Source organism: Halyomorpha halys, unplaced genomic scaffold (assembly GCF_000696795.3).
Source record: "Halyomorpha halys isolate HHAL.00 unplaced genomic scaffold, Hhal_1.1 Scaffold803.1, whole genome shotgun sequence".
NCBI classification, from domain to species: domain Eukaryota; kingdom Metazoa; phylum Arthropoda; class Insecta; order Hemiptera; family Pentatomidae; genus Halyomorpha; species Halyomorpha halys.
The window spans coordinates 604,084-625,195 of NW_027115654.1; the positions used below are offsets into that span (position 1 = coordinate 604,084).

Consider the following 21,112-nt stretch of genomic DNA (forward strand, 5'->3'; position numbering starts at 1 on the left):
GCTTTTTAAAAAGCTATATCTCGAGAACTATTGGACGTAAATAGCTCTTTTAGGGCTAATATTTCAGCAAATTTACTTTTCTTTAAATAATGTTCTCTTAGATTTTTTAGTGTTATTGGTAGTTTTTAAGATATAGAGCTCCGAATGAAAAATCAATGTTTTTTTAAGGTTTTGAAACAGCCGGCATTTTTTAATCGCCCTACCTATACTTGGCAGACTCATCAATTTTGACTAGTAATTATACATAGTTTTTATTGAAGTAATAAAAATTGGGGTGAGTTAACTGCCTTTTTTTCTTCTTGGCTCTTGTACTACAATGTCTAAATCTTAGAACTGGACCAGTCTAATGATAATCGTTTCACATGGCAAACATGGAACTGCCATTTCTGAAATAAAATAAAATATAGATATCCAAGAGCAGACCATCTTAGATAGCTTTCAATTCTGAATAAACCAGATAGGCTTGATCCCACATGAATGATACACCTAGGTCTTCTTGTTATAATTTTCACTAGTCAAATGAGCTTTTGTGGATCTCCTAATTCCTCTATCTCCTGGTATAGTTTCAACTTCAGCAGTCTTCTCAAAAATACTTCTGATTAAATAGATTGGGCTATAGTGTATCTTCCTCTTATGAAATCAAATTGGTGTGTACTTTCAATGAATGGAACAAGATTCTGAAATAGAAAGTTGTGAGAACACTTTGTAAGTGCAAACAAGGAGGACAGCTTCTCAATATTTGGCACATCTGTTTGGTCTCCCTTTTCTCAATCCAGGTCAGAAGTATAAGCTAATAAATAGCTAAGTTTTTAGCTAATAGTTGAACATCTAAACTGGGATTTCTTATTTTTTAGTTTTAGTTTTTCTACTGCTTATTCATCTGGAGGTTCCTAGTCTTCTTCCTTTTCTCAGTTAGCAGTTTCACTATAACCTACTCTATTTTCAAGAATTTACTTGAAATGGTTCATTCATTCTTTGTTAAACATGGGTCTTGGCATTATTACCATACCATACATACGTGAATGATACTACATATGGTATGCTTTTTCTACAAATATACTTTTTCTACTTAATAGCCATAATTTTTGTCTTGTAGGTTGACCCCTCTCTTCTACAGTGCCTCCTTTTCCCCTCTTCATGTCTCCCCTCTTCTCTTCTTGACATACTAAAGTATGACCCACTGCAGTTTTCCAGCTGCACCCAACCTCTTTATAGTACAGGCAATTGTCATCAGTGATTAGCTGAGAGAAATTGTTTTGTGAGAGGGCACAGAGTTTCAGCTCCCTTCAGCAATTTAACCCACAGTGCCTCAAAGGTGGTGCAGTTCACAATGATTTGCTTAACTGTCTTTGGAACTCTATATCTGGAACACTGCGGATATATATTGTTTCCAAGGCTATGGAGTTTAGTGACTTGCAGCAATGCCATCTGCTGAATCTTCACCAACCTGATGACCTTTTTACCAGTGCAAGATGCTGCATCTATGGAATCGAGTCTTGGAGCAAGACCATTTTTCTTTCTGTCCCTTCATGGATCCATCATGAATGTCCCAGAGTGGACATAAATCTGTATCAGGTGGATATACAATGGCATATATCATGAAACCTCCCTCTTTGTTATAAAGACATGAATAATCTTTGGGATATGTCAATAGCCTCAATGGATATTTTTATCAACTTTTAAAGAGTGATTGCCTAGTTATCTCTATGCTTAGAGAGAGCTTTGGAGGAATCAAATGGCCAGACATCAGATACTACTGCCGGGCCTTGTAGAATTCTTTCTTCATGGCTGTTAAAGTTGGTGTCCACGATGGGATAGACCTCTCCTTTGGGTGTTTGAGGGAGTTCTTAGTTGCATGGCAGACACATATTCTTCAATGTCACTTCCATCTACTGCCGAGTTTCCAGGATATAAATTATTGCAAAATAAATTCACAAAAAGATTATTTTTCTTTGTTAGTAAAAAAACTTTAGTTTATAAAAAACTATATCACAAGAGCTATTAAACATATAGATGCCTTTCAGCATTCAAATTAAAGCTAATTGAATGTACCATAGTGTAGTCGGTAACGTTTATCGTAGATGCAGTTTCCATTTTATTCACTAAAATTAATTCCAAAAATATCAATTTTTTGTTATCTACATAAATAAAATGTAACGTTTGTTTGTTACTTATCTAAAATCTTAAAAAGTTCTTAACCGATTTGCTTGCTGATTTTTTTCTAAATGTCTGGTTTTGTCATCCAAAAGTTCTGCCTATAGGCACCAGTATTAATCCAGTAGAAAAAAAGTTATGAACAAAATAAACCTCATTGGCTCATATAAAAATGTAAAAAAATGACAGCAAAATAGATAACTAACACAAACAAGGATGAACAAACAAAAAATAAACTTTCTACTACATAAATATGTCTGGACAAAAAGTGCATTTGCATCGAAACTGTTTTGAAATATTTCATGAAAAATAAATTTAGTACTTTTTTGTGTTGGTTATAGAACATATTATTGAAACCATGCAAAACTTAATAATTATTTTCAAGCTATATGGTAACTTGTCTTTTTAATTTTTAAAATAGAATATATGTATATTTACTTTTTTTACTTACAGGTTCTCTGATTTAGTAGCGTTTCATGGCCGTCTAGATCCCCTTGTAAATATTGATCTTTCTCCTGAAAGAAAAGTGAAAGTGAACACTGTTTATGGGTCCAAGTCCCATAAATCTAAAAAAATTAATACTAAAAAATAAATTTAGTCCTTTTATATGAAGGAGATGGTCAGAAATGCGATCGAGAAGGAACAAAAAATTATTTTTCAACTATTTATTTGCATTACTTATATAAGTATAATTACTTCATCAGGGCTGAAAAAGATACAAAACAAATAAAAATATGTTAATAATGTAAGATAATAAGATATACATTAAAGTAAACTAAGGTGGGGTTAAAAATGATGTAAATATAAGTGAAAATTATACAAAAAGAAATGAAAATAAAACGTGTAACTATAATTTTACATAAAAAGGAAATAACATAGAGTATTACTTTTAAAATGAACAGGAGACAGAGATGGTTGGGGGGGAGGGGTGCGGTCAGCAAATAAACAAAAAAATTATTTATTTGTGCCAACATTTTGACCTGAATTTCTGGTCTTCATCAGAAAGCATAGGCAGTGATTCTGACTAAACTGAGTTTCAGGTCCAAGGCATAAAATTCAGGTTCAAACGGCACAAATAAATAATTTTTTTTGTTTATTTGCTGACTGCACTCCGAGCATCTTCTTCAATTATTAATCTACAGTCAACTATCAACACCTCAAAATAAAATAATAATAAAAATAAATAAATAAAGAACAAATCAAGACCACCCACCTGACTTGTTTAAATACAGCACTAGTTATTATTATCATACTTTTCCATAATTTTTATATTTTAATATATCTTTCTTTTATTTCACTTACATGTAACCGTTTTTAACAGTCACATCTCCCCTCCCCTCCCCCACTCTATGTCTATATCATATCTCCATTTGCTAATTTTAGTATTGTCTTTCAATATGACAGGTGGGTGGTCCTGACTTGTTCTTTATTTATTTATTGTTATTATAATTTTTTTAAGTTTTATTTATTCTTATCTTATTTCCTTAGGTTTCTATTTCTTTGGGTGTATAATTTTTGTTTTTTATTTCTCTTATATCTAATTTTCTATTTTTATGTGTTATTTCATCTCCTGTTCATTTTAAATCTAATTCTCTTATGATATTTCCTTTTCAGTGGTACATTTTGTTTTTATACATTTTTGTTCATCATTATATAATTTTTACTTATGTTTACTTTATTTTTTATCCCACCTTAGTTTACTTTAATGTCGTCTTATTATCTTACATTGTCAATATATTTTTTAGTTGTTTTGTATCTTTTTTCTAGCCCTGAAGAAGAACTGCAAAGTGGGGCAAAACAATGGTATATAAATAGTGGAAAACTATATTTTGCTCTTTTTTGACCACACTCTTGACCATCTTTATATTCAGTTAGGTCAATCATGTTTATATATAATATTGCCACTTTTTTTGTTGATTATAGAATATATTTTTGAAACCATGTAAAAATGAAAAATTATTTTCGAGCAACATGTCTTTTTATTTGTGAATCCCCACTCTGTCCAGTGGTCCAGATGCAATCATAAGCAATTCCAAAAAATAGGATTCCTGATGAGGAATAATTTTCAAATTCACTAAACAAATAGTTTTGATAACAATTAATATAAAATCAGAAGAAAACATCCAAAAACCATATTAGTTCTACTCTTCGACAGCAAGGGTTAAATATATTTTTAATTGTACATACAATTATAAATAGAACAAATATATTAACTTTATTTTACTTACAGGTACTCTGATTTAGTGGCGGTTCATGGCCGTCTAGATCCTCTCGTTAATATTGATCTTTCTCCTGAAAGAAAAGTGAAAGTGAACATTGTTTATGGGTCCAAGTCTGAGATCAGGTGCCTTGATGTTTACCAAACAGTTTTTGAACTTAAGCAGAAGCTTGAGAGTTTTGCAAACATTTCAGCAGCAAAAATGAAATTATTTTATGTTGATCAAGAACTGAAAGTAATCCATGGGCCTGAGGAAATGAGATTTCCTAATAAACAACTTTACAGTTATAATATTACCTTTGGGGATGAAATTATAGTTGATTCTAAAATTTAGAATCTTATACATAAAACATTATTATTTGTAAACTCATTAGAAAATCTATACTTATGTTAGTGTATTGTACTTATGTGTGTACATATGTATCTTAATTAATACAGAATCAATACATTGTTTGGTATTGTCTATGAATCATAAAAAGTAAATTAACCTTAGTAACATAACAGCTATGCCAAGAAATGAAAGTTAAGTACTCAAAATAATCTAAGCACAAACAATATTTAAATCACTTAATTAATTGAGCAAAGCTAGCAACTTTGAAAAAAATAGGGTAATTCTCAAAAAAAAAATTATAGTGATATTGGCATATTCTATCAAAGGTATGTGCCTTTTTTTATTTTTATTATTATACCCTTTATTTACCTCTGCCTGTAATGAAATTAGTTTAAATTGAACCACCCTATCTTCCTTGAACTCTAGATATTTTCTTTATACATGAAAATCTCTTAAAAACAAAATGTTATGATACACTCATTTCAGGAATGAATTCATAATTATTTCAAGTGTAACTAGTGAATCAATGCTTTGTTCTAAAGTTTGTTTCATGGACATTTCTCATCACTGCTACTGATATTTTCTATGTATGAACTTTAGAAGGGAATTAATCAAACCAAATTGATAACTGTATACGAGAAACATTGCCATTTTTCTGTTCTCTACCACCTGTCACTGTTCAGTTTTTAGAATGAAAGGCTAAATTCAGGTGAGAATACTTACGTATCTCATTACCGTGGTTTATTTTATAATTTCACAGATTTGTTTCCCATTATAGGCCTTTTGAAGTATGCTATTGTATTTTAAATATTCGGCCAACTATTTAGAGTGAGCAAGCTATCAAACTTTAAATTTTCATAACCACGCCTAAATCATTCTAATAACCACTGCTGAATTATTGTTTGGCAATAATGAAAAATATTTTTGATGAGGTATTTCACGATAGACAGGTACTTGTTCAAATATAGAAGTGTAATATAATTTAATTATTCTGTTTTAATAATAAAAAAAACAAATTCAATATTTGGACTATGTTTGCCCTGAACGATCTCTGCTGTTATGTGACCACCAAAAGATCTCAACCACCGACCTTTGATTGAATACCAAGTGTTTTATTTTGGATGCAATGAATATTTACCCAGACCTTTATTAAAAATAAGTAAAATGTATAATTTCCTTTTTACATTCAAATTGTTTAGGTCACCACAGTTTGGTTGCACCCGTCTACTTTCAGGTCATCCAAATCATCATCTAATTGTGATTTTTACCCCCAAAAAAGTGATTTCAGTTCTATTTTGTGTCACATTCTGTTTATGATGATCACAGGAAGCAACATGAAAATTGGGAAATTTTTGAAGAGTTCACATTATCAAAATTTTGACTGAAAATTAATCTTTTTTTTGAGAATCGCCATTAAGTCAGTGGATAATAGCATCTATTAATCAGGTTTATTTAGGTCCTTTTGAATGTTGCAAGGACTTTTTCATAGACCATGTTGTATGAAATGGTCTATTTTTTCCTATTGATTCTTATAAATTTCAAGGCTTCAATTGTAAGCATTTTATGAATTTGTTAAGGTTTATCCAACATGTCAAAAGTAGTCAATATTAGCCTTGTCTATCCAAGCAGCATGCAATAATTAATGGCATTTATGAATTCTGCTTGTGTTCCTATTTGTTTTCTTATAAATTCATAATGTAGTATTTTGTATTAACTTAGTAGTCATTCAGAATACACATGAATACATTGTAAGAAAAAAATCAATATACATTTATAAAATGTGTACAAACAAATATAAAATGTATAAATATTTCTACACAACAGTATAAAATGTAAAAACACAATTCAAATATATTTTATTTTATAAAAAATATAGTCAACTAGGTCTGTTATTCTCAAAATTAATTTGTTTGTTGGAATTCATTGGGAGAAAACCTTATGGTTGAGCACAGATGCTTACCACAGCACCTTTTACAACTGTAAGTCAATAATATATTATAATACTTCCATATTGAGAATAAAACCCAATACCCTCCATAGACTAGTGATATAGGGTACAGGGTTTTCTTTTTCTCCTTTTTTTGTTTTTTATTTTAGTTATGAGTTTTAAATAAAATGATTACCTAAAGTATGTACTGTCTTCTCTCAAATTACTCATGACTTCAGTAATTGTGTCCATAAGAACTGCATAGTAAAGTATTTGTTGAATAAGGGTTTTTTAAGTCTTTCAGTTTAATTTAAGATTAACTCTAAATATGTATATATTAGTTTTGTAGAACTTAGTATTATGTCATGTGCTGTTATTAATATTTATTGTTATGAATTTAACATAATCATAGTTTTTGAAAAAAATAAAATAAAAATGTTAATGTGTTGGATTGTTTTACCTTTCTTTACAGAAAAACATTTGTATGGTTACCATACCATATTTTAAAGTAATTTAATGCAATAAATGGATAACTTAGTTGATCTAATCACTCCTTTGTATCTAATGACAAAATTTCAAAGAAATGTTTTTTAAGCTACACCCAATGTGATGATGTTTATTTTATTGTTACTAACTGTAAATGTTATTTGTAAGGGGATACAAATATAAACTAAAACAGGTGTTTTTTTTATTTATCAAAACCATCATGTCTAGTCTTTAATGGCTTAGGGCATAAATTCCATCTTTTACTTTTAAGTACTGGCTTGTATCACTATTATTATTTTTTTCCTTTGCACAGAGTAATTTTTTATCTATAAAGGACTGTTTACAAGTCTTGAATGAGGAAAAAAAAAATTATTTTTAGAAATGCTAAAGGCAAAATCTTGTATCGTTTGAATAAATGAAATATATTTTTTTGTGGAACTGTATGTTTTTAATGATTAATATTTCATGTTTTTCCTTTTAAAACCTTATTCCTTCTTTAGGTCCATTTAATGCTTATTGATATTAACTTACTATTACCTAAAAAATCCAATATATATTTTGGATAAATTATTCCTTAGTAAGTCAACATAAAAGTATAAAGAGAGGGTAAAATTTTACAAGGATGGGTAAGTATGATGAAGATAGTGTATTTTGGTAATGATTCATGACTGATTATAAATGTCACAATAAAAACAATTGTGTTCCTTAAATTTTTAATTCAATGAAGTTTTCTTAACACATGGAAAATATTCAATAATCCAATTTTATACTTAACAAAACAAATATAGGTTTAAGTGTTTCATAAACTTTAAAAATAAAAGATTGAAGGCATAAGTGTGTTTGATATATAATAGAATTAGTGTATTAAGAATATAAGAAAAAATAAAGAAGAATTTGGAAACATACCAATAAGGTAATTTTTATTAACTGTTTTAAGTAATAACTAGAAAACAACCTCAAGGATTGCAGATAAAAACTAACCTTTTAATACGTCTGGTAATGAAAATATTAATAACATCAATTTTAACTATTCGAAAATAAAGTGCGGGAATCTTTGAATTACAACTACCCCCATCAGATTGATCGTATTAATTATATATGTTAATGTAAGATTTAATCTAATAATTGTAACATGTGTTCATGGGGTGAGATATGCAAATTAATTAAATTTTGTAGTAGAATTTACATTTAAATAAGATATTAAATGAACAAAACGTAAAAGTAATAGTTTTGACAAGCAGTTATGGTTCGTTCCTGTCGTAATGTTTCAATCATGGTTCCTATTCCCTCCGCTATGGCCTCTTTGAATAGTGTGTATATTTTGTGCAGTGGAGTCAGCGAAACGATGTCGCTGGGTGTACTTTATTTAGATAAAACCTGAAGTATTTAGGACATAAGGTTAGTTTTAAACTGTAATGTAAATTAACTGTATTTATTATCTCTCCTACCGTTTCCAGATTTTTGGTGCTATATTTGTGGAAGTGTATTTAATGCATTTGGAAACCTGGATAGGTTCCTTAAACCATGTGAATTGAATTATTGCAATTTAAAGCTTAACCCTCGAAATTTTTGACTTCTATTATTATTTAGTCATAAATAAAGTATTAAATTGTTCTAAGATTGATTATGTTTTGTGATATTACCTACCCAATGTAAACAAACACTAGTGGTTATAACCTTATCAGTAGGTTGGTATCTAATTTATATATTTTGAGACAAGAATGATAAGAAATATGTTATTTTCTGTAGACAAATGGAATCAGTTGAAATGGAGAATTGGGATGAAAATTGGAGCTCTTCTGAATCAGAAGAGACAGGCTCTTCTTTTTCTTATTCTGAAGAATCGAGCACTAACACTCCACTGGGGATGGAAGCTGTTAGGGTCGGAGGGGAAAGTTTTTTACTACCTCAGGGATTATGTGATAATGCTGATGTTTTTAAAGAATTTTTTTCTCTTGACCTTTGGCACAGTTTTTCAGAACAGCAGAGGCAACATTTGAAGGTAATGAATGATATTCACTTTTTATTGTTTAATTTAGTTATTTAATCTTTTTTTTTATTTCACCTGTTTATATATTTTCATATATTTGTTTTTTAAAGAATTTTCTCCCATCGTTTCCGGAAAGGGATTCTGAAGAAAAAGATGCAACATTACGAATGCTTTTTAATCGTGAAAACATTCGATTTGGAAATCCTTTGGTAGAATTTCAAAAACAATTACGGGCTGCTCACTTCAGACCTGACTTGAGTAGAATGCGAACTTTGCTTAGAAAAGCACAATATAAAGATTATAAGTTAGTATTGCTAGTACCCAAGAATTTATTATTATGAATTTTAGGCATTTCATTAGAGTGATCTGTTTGTATGTTGAACTATTTCTTTTTTTATGTAGGCGTTCAGAACGATGGAGGATGTATGATCTTATGAAATCAGTATTAGCTTCCCGACAACATTTAGTTGATGCTGTCATTAACGGTGAAAGGCCTAAAGTTTTTACTGCACCCCCCAAGAAACCTAGTGTTCCTCTTTCTCCGAATGTAAAGAGTAGGTATTTTCAAGAACTCGCATTGATTAAAGAAGAAATCGGTGAATCTAGTGAAAGCTCAGAGGATGAAAACTATCCAGGTATTGGTAACAATGATAAATTCTATTACTGAGTGTGTTTATAACCTAAATGATTTATATTTTTATTGAATGGTAATAATTTTACTTTTGTAATCTTATTTTTATAATTGCCTGTAAATTTTTTAACTTTTGTAGAAGGGCCATTGGGTGTTGGTAAAAAACCAAGAAGAAGTATAAATTTAGTTGAATTAGGACTTAATGATGGTATCGAGCCAGTGCTAGGAACACTTTGCACTGGACCTACTCCCTGGGACCAAGGCAAAACCCCTCAATATAATCCTTATTATATCCAAGAACAGTCTTATACACAGATGTTGGGTGTTCATTCTAAAAGAAGATCTAACCGTGAGGTTTGTTAATCTTACTATTTAGGGGATTTTAAGGATAATTGACTCAACAAATTTTTATTGCTGAAATACTACTTGACAGGATTTTAATGTTTTATACTTTTAATTATGAGGAATGATCATTATGACTTCAGTTTGATAGTAAGTGTTTATCTTGAATTAAAATTAATGACTGTTTTGTGATGTAAATAGGAACATCCAGATTTGCAAGTCGATGGCATTACTCTTCATGATATTGCTCAAAGGTGTAGTAAATTTTTAAAGAAATCAGCTAGTTCCAAACCAATCATTTCTAAAAAAAATAAACTGAAACTGAACAGAACACCTTCAATATCAAGTCCTATGGTAAATTTTATTATTATTATTCTGTTTAAGGCTTTGATGTTTTTTTTATTTATTTATCAAATTGATTTTCATCTCAATGACTTTTTTTTTTTAGTTTGATGATGATTTTGGTGATACTAGTGGAACTGAAGAAACTGGAAGTACTCTCCTCAAGGCTGATTTAGATGATGATGTAGAAAAAGTAGTGGACATTGAGGCTGTAGATGAACTTCCTTCATTACCCGTGATAGTTAGACAAAATACCTCTGTTACTAGTCAAATGTGAGTACTTTAAAATATTGTTGTTTTCCTCTTGAACATTTTATTAATAATTTAAAAAAATAAAATTAAGGGAACAATCTTGGTTCAAATGAAAATTTTACCATCTAATCAGCTTTTTTTTTTTATTTTTTTTTTTTAAATGTACTTCAAAACACCTATGCTAAAAACATGTACATGATATAGTTGTTTTTACTGTTATTTTACTCTAAATTTAATTTGATTGGTATAGTTTTCATTATGTATATTATCATAAATTTCAATATCGTTTTAGATCTACATCAAAAAATAATAAATCACCAGCATTAAAGCGGTTTAGAACTGAAAGTCATGACAGTTTAAAGAAAGGTTGTTTACCAGGCAATGATGAAATTCCTAAGAAAGGAGGAGGTGATAATAAAAAGTCTAAGGTTACTATAATCAAAACCGAAACTGACCTCTCTCCTGAAATTAAGAAAGCTCGAGTGCCTTTGACCCCTGCGACACTTTCTGATTTAGATGGCATTGATATGATGGATTTACCTGTTGATTTTGATGAATCCTCTCCACTTTCATTAGATGAAATAAAGTAAGTAATTTATTAGTATTCTTACTTTTAAAAACTGCTAATTAATTTTATAGATTTTTTTTTTTTTAGTAAAATTTCAGTTGTCCTATCAACTATATTTATTATTGTTAATGTTCATAAACATTCTTAGGTTTGGTATGTAGAGGTCATTTTAATATCTTGTACTTATGGGAAGGATTTAGTTATTAGTTATCATCAACTTATGATATATTGTATTGATAATTAATTTCACTGCCATCCTATGACATTATAAATCATATATGTGAAACCTGAGATATAAGGCCTTGCATTAAGAGGAAACATTGATCACTCTACTATTTTTACTCAGGCGTAAGATCAATCATTTCGGTTATAAGTAACGTAAATTACCTGAATTCTTTCAAGTATTAACATTGGTGGAGAAGAAGAAATCTTGAGCGATTATGTTCTAATGAATTCTGATGTAGCAACAAATGAAATCACGTACATCGTTAAGGATATCCTGTCAAGTAACATCATTAACGACAATGACAATGAGATTATAAGGATGAAATTGAGGAAGAGAAACCAATACTGAGAGCAGTTTACCTCTGGCCTTTTGCTTTTGAAATTTGAAACATCATTTGACCTACAGTTATTCAGAAGAAATTTTCTTGAAGATTCATAAACCAGAACGATACCCAGAAGTGCAAGAGAAGAAAAAATAAATAAAAATTTCCTGCTTTTTAAAGTAAATAAATTAATAATTAGACATATGTTTATGTCGCTTAGTTCCATCATGTCTCTTATAAGCAAGTTGTACTGTATTTTAATTGTATTATTTATGGATTTTATTTTTATTCTTATACTTTTTCTCTTTTTTTTTTTTTTTTAAATTAGATCACACCCAGAGTTGATGCAGGAAACTCAGGCTTGTTTCTTCTCCCTCATTCGAGATATTCTCCTTTCAACCCCAGACCATAGGATAGAACCAAGAGAGCTGGAATCGAGAGTGAAAGCCTGGGCCAACAGTCCTATAGCACCTCTTAACCCTTGGTATACACCTCAGTTGGAATCGAAATTGCAGTCAGCTGTTCATTTTTTAGCTGGAGATTCTTCAGGTACTGTAGATACATTTTTTTTTCCTGTTTTTAAATTAGATTGAGGAAAACTGATACAATATGTAAAGTTTATATATTTAAACAAAATCTATTGGTACTTCATTGGTGGAATAACAAAAAAATTAATAGGTTAATATTATCAATATATATAGAAATAAAAATATATTGGAGAAAGATAGTCCGGGTAGTGGTCAATGGCTTCGTCAGGGCTTATGAGAATCATGTTCTGAAAGCAACTGAGTTGCTAAAGCCCTGCAAAGTGCGATGAAATGTTGGTTAATAATAAATAGTTTTTTTGTTACTATTTTGAAACCTTTATTGACTGCCACCCAGAGTCAACTCGAAACAGAGTCAATTCATTAGACTCTAATCTAAGCCAACTATCTTCTTCCAATAGAAATAAAAATAGATATGTGGGTCCATATATTTCACTTTGCAGTCAAAACTACCTGTATAGATTTTGACATACTTTTTGAGTGTGGTAGTTGTTTAGAGGCCTGTTGATAGCTGCAGCCAGTACTGTGGGAGATATGGTGATTGACCTAGGATATTTTTATATTTTGACTTATTAATACCTGTGGAAACAATTTTATTCAGGACTTTTGAATAACCAAAGTTCTTTAGTTATTTTGGTCTAGTATCAGTGTCTTGAATTAAGCTCTACTCTATTTTCTGGTTGAAACATTCTTATAGGAAAAACATTAATTAAATCTCTCTATATAAAAAAAAAACTCATTCATAAACAGTTGATATATTTATTATTACAAAAACTAACATAAAATCTAAAATTTATTTGTTTATTTTAATAAATAAAATGTCAGACAGAAAGTAATCTTTTACTGACTACTTATTGTTACTTAAAATTAATCTTATTCCGGAAAATAGATGGTAACACTTTCTTAAGAAGTTGATATGCTACCCTTCACTCAACACGTTTTGGTGGTGCACCAAAGTTAATAGCCAGTAGTTTCAAATTCATTAACCTTTTGTGTTCTCATATCCTCCATTGCATTGCAATCTTCTTGAATATGTTTGTCTGTTTTGTTGCCATCTTTATTTTATATAATGGATATTTGATGGCTGATTTTTATCCAACTGAAAATTATTTGATTTCAGTTGATTCGATTAGATTTCAAACCTGGGTTTTGCTCAATTTTTATTTTGTTTAGGTTATCCTATAGGTAACCAACCTTTTCTAACCTTGGAGAAAGGAATGTATTGGAGGAGGGTACGCTTCCAGGCCAAGTGATGTCAAAAGGTGGGTCTATTTGTTTCGTAGGCGTGTCATCGAGTACACCATATTTTACAGTTAATTCTGCAGCCCATTGGCCAGAATTGGCTAGACTGGGGAATAAAAAAAAAGTTGAGAGTTACTCAAAGCATACGCACATTTTGTTGTTGATATTGTTTTTTTAATTCTCGGTCACTTTTTTGTTATATACATTAAACAATAATGTTTACTGTTTTACCTTTTTTCCAAAAAAAAAAAAAAAACTTTCTCCATTATATTAGATAAAATTATTTATTTGCATCAAACTTAATATTTTAATGTTTTCCTTAAAAGAAGTTAATTTTTAACTGTTCCTATAAAACATTAATTAAAAAATTGATCAAATTAATTAAATTTTATATTTACTCTATAATTTTTATATCAGTAAATATACTTTAGGATCTTTAATATTCACATTGAAATTTGTCTGAGCAGAACAAAGAAAATAGCAGAAAGTTCTCGAGAACTGCTTAATGGATTTTCATTAGCGACATACCAAATTATTAAAAATAACATTAACTACAACTTCTGTTCTCTTCACATTTGCGATTAAATGAACTGTTTTACTGAGCTTCCTCACACATATTTTAATAATTCTGAAAATAAAATTACTGAAGTGTCATTAAGAATGATCTCGGAAAAGTTTTGAATTGGAATTACAAACTAACCAATATATTGACAATTTAAGAACAATTGTATAGGAGTTTTGGACTTGTTAATTAAATTTATAATAACACCTTTCAAAACCAATATTATTGTAATGAAGTTAAGTATCAGCACCTGCTTTGGAGGGGTGTAGGGTTGTGGCACCCCTTGTTTCTAACCAGAGGTTGAGTTTTCATTCCTTAGGACTGCAAGAAATATAAAAGTCAACTTACTCAGCCCAGAACCTAACTCGTGCAGTTTTGAGGTTACTAAGTTTCCTCTTAAGAGTTTAAAACATACCATATTCATATAAAACTTTATTAATATAAAATAATCTGAATATGTTTTCTGTAATGTCATATTTTTTAGTGATTGGTTATTTTGTTTTCCACATAAATTTCGGATGTACTTGATAATGTACTCATGTGAGTGAGCAGGAAAGTATAATCTAAATTACATGTGAATAAAACCGTGGAACGCAACTAGTAGTAAACAAAAAGTATCATTTACTTAAACTAATAAATAAATATTATTGATTATCTTTCTATATCAGCCTTTTGTATTTTTTGTTCAGAGCCTCTTCCTGAAGATTATGTGCCTTATATGGAATGGAAGTTGGCGGTGAAACAGTATCAGTGGATAGGGGCTGGTCGTGATTCTGACCACCGCTTGGTAGCCTTATGCTCAGTTTGGGGTGAAAGGAGCTCCGGTAACAGTTGTTCTGCCACGACTACCCTACCATCTAGCAGTATTACTGTTAGCAGTAATAGCATAGTTCAAACCTCATCAGGACCACCTGCTCCCCGAGGTCCTGCTGTACAGCCCACTTCAGTGCAGGACAGGATTATATTCAGGCAGCAGGTATATTTTATTTTTTATTAATAATTTAAAAATTGTTATTTTATTTGTATGTTGAAAAACTTTTATTGATGAACACTCCTTTATAATGGACCTTATATTTAATGCATTCATTATTTTGTTTTTAGTCCAGTTAGTCCTCTCCTTTTAATTTAAATGACTGACAAACATATTTTTACCAACATTGTACATTTTAATTTTATTTCTTTTGAATACCCAATAAAAATAATAATTCTGAAAATAAAATTACTGAAGTGTCATTAAGAATGATCTTGGAAAAGTTTTGAATTGGAATTACAAACTAACCAATATATTGACAATTTAAGAACAATTGTATTGGAGTTTTGGACTTGTTAATTAAATTTATAATAACACCTTTCAAAACCAATATTATTGTAATGAAGTTAAGTATCAGCACCTGCTTATTTTTTGCATTATATAAATAATATTTGATGACATACTAACTCTTATCTGTTTCATATAATTTAGAAAGTGAATGTGTTGTATATTTTATGTATGTGAATACAGAAATGTGTGTGCGTGCATGGGATAACTGGAAAAATAAAACAGCATTATAATTTATTTATTTTATTAGCAATATTATTGATCTTCAATTAGGTATTATTTAATTTTTTAAAACTTACTTTTAATGTCTTTAGTACATATAATAACTTTATAATAAGCCTTTATTTACTTAATATTTCCTTTTTTTTTATAGGAAAAACAGCGTTATGAGACACCATTTCGTGCTTTCACATATAGAGTTGGTGGTGTGGAAAGAGTTGTTGGTCCTGTAAGATCAATGCAAGCTGGAAATTTGAGCAAAGCTCGAGGGCATACTCTCCTTGTTGATGACAGACCAAAATACGTTACCATACTTGAGTTAGGTATGTCAGATTTATTTCTTGATACAGTAAATAGATAAAAAAATGTAATATACTTAATGAAATATGAGTTTCATTATTAGTCAGAGCAATTACAATTTTTGCAAAAACCGAATAGACTTCATTTCAAAACTACTGTTTATAATGATTTATCGGCCATAATGCTCTTTTTTCTTGTTCTCAGTCTCAGTAGATGGTTTTCCCTAGAAACTTTATTTGTTATAACAATCAGATTTTCTGGTTATAAAATCTAAATTATGTTTATCTTTAATATTATTATAATTCATGACATTTTTGTGCATGCAACTGTCACACCATTTTAGGTTCCCTTTATTTTTTACAACAATAAACCAACCGTTTTGACCAAAATGTAATTTTTGTCTTTGAAAATTAAACCACCATATGTCCATTATATGATTGTGTTTGGTCATAATCATGAAAAATATAAACTGACAAAATGCCGGACAGTCAAGTTGAAACAGGACATCTGGTCAATATTAAAACAGTTTGGTTATAATATAAAAACAATTATATTGTAGACTTTTGATGTCTAGGTCATTCTGAAAGATATTGATAGGCCTTGCTTGCCTATAAAAATGTAGGTAATAAATACATCCTGCATGTTATCTGATGCCTGCCATACATGTACATCCTAGGTTTTTTAGGCCTGGTATGTCTTTGAAAAGAGGAAAGAAAAATCCTTTCAATTATGGTAAAAACATGTGATCAAAAAGCTGTGGCAATTCTGACATGAATTGTTGAGAATTAAATGGAAGAAGTCCAGTTCCGTACTCAAAGAGGAAGTCTGGAACGGTTAAAATCGTTGTTTATAGACATACTATGTTATTGTGGGGATTAAATACTGTGGATTAATCATTTGTTATATTTTTTTGAAACTTAGTTTTATTGTCTTAAAACTCCAGATTACTATCCACCATGACTTATATGTTTTTATATTTTACTTCTAATTTTTATTTAAGCAGTTTAATATATTCTTAGTAATTTATATAACTGAGGAATTATTAAATTACCAAATATTTAGTAATATTGTTAAATATTAAGAAATTTCACTTTACTTTCAATACGGATTCTCATAAAATTGGTGGTTTTAATATCATGAAAGTTCCTGATTACTATTCACCATGACTTATATTTAATTTGAGTAATTACTTCCAGTTCGAGATGCTGTCGCTAGGTTGCCGAATGCTCAAGGAACTCGTGCTGACATTGTTACACTGTTGAAGGACTCACAGTATCTATCCGAGAATGCGCAAGAAGGGATGTTGAGCTCCGTTGTTAGTGGTGCCTTGGATAGATTACATTATGAGAATGATCCATCTGTTAAATATGATTCAAAAAGGAAGATTTGGGTTTACTTGCATCGGGGAAGAAGTCCAGAAGAGTTTGGTAAATTGTATATACAGTAATAATTTTAAAATTTATTTAAAATAAAATAAAACGAAATCTTATATTTTTTAGCTTGTAATTCTGATATCTAAAAGAGATAGCTTTGGTTGAAATTTAAAAACTTTAATACTAAATAAATAATAGTATTTTATTTAAATTTTATAATACAAAAAAGACTCTTTTTCTCAGGGCGTGTTGTTGCTAGGCAATCAGAAAAACAGACACTTTTACTATTAACTTAATTAAATTAATATCTCTTTTACAATTGTATTTAAATTCAGGTGTAACAAAACTTAACTAACCAAGTTCACAATCTTCTTTTGATGATCCTTGGTATCTTCTTTTTTCTAATGTTTTGTCCTATCGTCCAAAATGGCTTCCTATTCTTGTTGGACAGAAATTTGATGAGGACCTCCTTATCCTGGAGACATCCTTTCACCTGCGCGCCCCAAACAACGAATGCCTCTCTCCTCTCCTCTATCTTCGATGTTTACTGATCAATCCAAAATAATCGATTGTGGTACAATCGCTCCGCTTTACTTGTTATGGTTTGTGATGCGAACAGTCTATTGACAATTGTTATGTTTTTATATTTCTTCTTTGATTTTTCTTTTTCTATAATTACTGTATAGAAACGACAAAGGTTGAAAAACTTCAATCCATCTTAACACAATCAACCCAACGAACACTTTAAAAGGACGCGCACCGCCATCTTTCTTGTTTTGAAAACAGCTTATTTCTTTTAGACTTTTGCGAGCATAGATTGGCAATAAACTTCTCTATCTCAAGCAGTGTATACGTCACCTGTGCCATGACTAGACCCAGGAAAGGAAGTGGATCTACGATCGAATTTTAGGGATTTTGAGTCCCTTATTTATAGGTCTAGTCCATGCGGCTGTGACCGAGAAGCGGTCGGTACATGTCTGCTTGAGATAGGTTCGTGCATTGCATTGTTATCATTTATTATTCATTGCACAGATATTGCTAAGTATTATGTACAGAAATTATTAATATACAAAAATGACAATGTCTTTTTACAAAATGAACTGATTTATAAATTTGAGAGCTTCGGTGAGGCTCGAGGTGGAGCGCTCTGGTGAGCTTTGGTCCAACCACTTGGTCCCTCTCGCTACAAGACAAAGAAAACTGGTTAGCTTGCTTTTTGATTTAAAATAACAAATAACAATATTAAAATTATACCTAAAATAAAACATATTAAAAACCCTTTATACATCGAAATATACTATTTATTAAAAAAGAGCATATTACAATACATATATGTATTTCATTATAATTAGCAAAATTATCATGATATAAGTCCTTAATTATATTGCTATTTTAGAACGATTACATGCTCTGGGTGCTAATGTGAAAGTATCGAGACCAAAATCAGCAAGGAAGCCTTCTAAAACGAAGAAGGACGCTTTACCTAAAATTGAGATTCCTGAGAATTCTGTAAGTTTTTATTTTATTTACTTCATTTATTTATTTTTTGGATTTCCATGATGGTTTCTACTAGGGTTTAATAGGACTGCCTACACAAAGATGAGCTGATTACTGTTGTCTGATAACCTCATCTACCTTTCAAGGACTGATTATGGGTTTTCAATTATTGTTAGGCAGTTACTCATCGGAGTTTATAATGCATGCATTTTTATCTCTGTTTGGTCAAACCTGTAATGTGCTGGTCCTTAAGGTCTTTATGAATAATTTAAAATAAGGATTTTGTATTTTATTGAATGAATTTATTGGTTTACTAAATTGCTAGAGCTTAATTCTATATGTCTTAATTAGTATGATTATGCTTCTTAAAATAAATTAAAAGCTTAGGGTGTTTGTACAGTAAATGTTGAAGTAGGCAAAAAATAGAAGTTTTCTTTTCGAAATTGAACCAATTATAATTTTAAAGGCTTTTTTCATTTTTTTTAGTCGGTCTTGTATTTCTATTTCTGAAAATTAATATAGAATATCATTTACCTCTTTTGTTTACATTAGTTTCTTCTTTTTTTAGTAATTAATTTTAAAATAGTTTGTTTTGACATTACTTTTCCTAATTTTTTTATTATTTTAATTACTATATGTTTCCTTCTATTTCTTTTTTAAATTATAATTTTAAGGTGATCTAGTCATAAAAGGTCATAAATATTTCAATTTGGAATATGGTAAGTTCCATATATTAGTATAGTATTAATATCACAGTAGCAGTTCTGTTTCATTAACTATTTATAATTAGTACTAATAACATTAAGAATGTTCAGAATAAAGTCAACTTGAAGATTTTTTTTGCATTTGTTTGCGGCCTTTTTTTTTTTTTTTTTACAAATCTTGATGATTAATTATTTGAATAATCACTTTCCCTATCAATTATTTTTTATAGGGCATTATTCTGCATTTATTTAATGAAGAAATCAATAATTTCTGCATTAATTTTATCTGTTTATCATTGTTTTTTGATTTATAAACTTATTCATGGTGCTAGATTTTTAAACATTTATATGATTGTAGGATGGCCGTAGTGGAACAGAAGGTGGAAGTGTTGTTGCTATCACAACTGCAAGTGGTACACCACTAGTCGTTGATGCTAAGAACAGTGTGAAGAGACCAGTAACAACAGTTACTAGAAAATTGATTTCAGAGGGGGGAGTAAAATCCCTCCTGGGAAAGCCAAGAAACAAACTGACTGAAGGGCAAGGTATTCTTAGGCTGCAAGGGAGTTCAGGTCAACAAAAACCTGGATCAATTCTTCCTGCTAGAACGATTGTACAGGATACTAATCTGATAAGAACTGCACCACAAAATGTGGTAAGCATTGTTTGTTATTATTTTAAACATATTCTTTTTATTCTAGTTCTAAAGAATGGAATTGTAGCAATGAAGAATGACCTTGATTTATTTTTGCATGAAAACAGCTTATTAGTGTACTTAATAAATGTAATTTAAAGTAATTAGGATTTTCCCTCTTGGATTTCCCACTGAATCATTCACAGTACTCCTTTATATAAGCTGACTACAAGATAAGTAGTTCTTGGAATACCTTAGGAGTTTGTATTCACAAGTTGAGATTAGTTTTTGCGAGTGAGTTTAATTGTTTGTTTTGGCCTAATTTCATTAAAATAAAAACATTAAAAAATAAATTTTTATTATTGTCATGCTTTTATAAACTTACATTATGTATTTATTTTATCTATATTTAGATGTCTTTTGTTTTTATAACATAAATAACGTTATTTTTAATTTGTGAAAATACTTGATCTTGTTTTTAAGTTAAGATGTTATTATCCATGTTTTCTTTTAGGTGAAAAAATCTGTTACTATATCGGCGGATGCAGTTGCCAAAGCTGGAAAATCAATTGTAAAAGTAATTACTACTTCACAGACTGCCACCCAAAATGCTGGTATGTGGTATTTATGTTCTAGAACGAATTATTATGTGATAAAAAACAATATAATATTATTGCTTAGGCTTTGATGCCTTTAAGGAAGAAAAAAAAAAAAGCATTATTCTTATGAAAAAAAAGATCAGCGCATCATTCTAGAGCCATTTAGTCTCAGCCGTTTCTCGAGAATGTGTTGATTTTTTTTTTAATGTAAAAATTGTATTTTTGATTCTTTGAACTCCTGAGATATTCCAGTTTATTCAGCATTAATATGTTCAGAAATTAATTCAAGTAAGCATTTTTTTATGCAGTGTTAAATTTAAAAAAAGAAAT

The 21,112-nt window shown here is 29.8% G+C and overlaps 2 protein-coding genes across 8 annotated transcripts in view; both read left to right on the plus strand.

Annotated features, from left to right (window-relative positions):
* The window catches only part of mlt (tubulin folding cofactor E like protein mlt), a 146,778-nt gene extending 139,468 nt beyond the window's left edge, over window positions 1-7,310 (plus strand). For 5 of the 6 annotated variants that reach the window (XM_014429482.2, XM_067052642.1, XM_014429484.2 and 2 more), the window contains one exon: window positions 4,385-7,310. In XM_014429482.2, the coding sequence (XP_014284968.1) occupies window positions 4,385-4,706 (322 nt within the window). In that variant the 3' untranslated portion in view covers window positions 4,707-7,310. Of the gene's footprint in view, window positions 1-2,607; window positions 4,125-4,384 lie in introns of those variants that run through there. The other variant, XM_014429486.2, reaches the window with a different exon arrangement.
* A 615-nt stretch (window positions 7,311-7,925) lies between these two features.
* The window catches only part of LOC106686288 (nuclear factor related to kappa-B-binding protein), a 26,050-nt gene continuing 12,863 nt past the window's right edge, over window positions 7,926-21,112 (plus strand). Inside the window, exons 1-15 of one of the 2 annotated variants that reach the window (XM_067052645.1) lie at window positions 7,926-8,029; window positions 8,866-9,118; window positions 9,217-9,410; window positions 9,509-9,741; window positions 9,877-10,091; window positions 10,281-10,433; window positions 10,528-10,694; window positions 10,966-11,259; window positions 12,118-12,338; window positions 14,828-15,114; window positions 15,830-15,998; window positions 17,172-17,402; window positions 18,745-18,857; window positions 19,908-20,204; window positions 20,698-20,797. In XM_067052645.1, the coding sequence (XP_066908746.1) occupies window positions 8,870-9,118; window positions 9,217-9,410; window positions 9,509-9,741; window positions 9,877-10,091; window positions 10,281-10,433; window positions 10,528-10,694; window positions 10,966-11,259; window positions 12,118-12,338; window positions 14,828-15,114; window positions 15,830-15,998; window positions 17,172-17,402; window positions 18,745-18,857; window positions 19,908-20,204; window positions 20,698-20,797 (2,923 nt within the window). In that variant the 5' untranslated portion in view covers window positions 7,926-8,029; window positions 8,866-8,869. Of the gene's footprint in view, window positions 8,030-8,279; window positions 8,515-8,865; window positions 9,119-9,216; window positions 9,411-9,508; window positions 9,742-9,876; window positions 10,092-10,280; window positions 10,434-10,527; window positions 10,695-10,965; window positions 11,260-12,117; window positions 12,339-14,827; window positions 15,115-15,829; window positions 15,999-17,171; window positions 17,403-18,744; window positions 18,858-19,907; window positions 20,205-20,697; window positions 20,798-21,112 lie in introns of those variants that run through there. The other variant, XM_014429489.3, reaches the window with a different exon arrangement.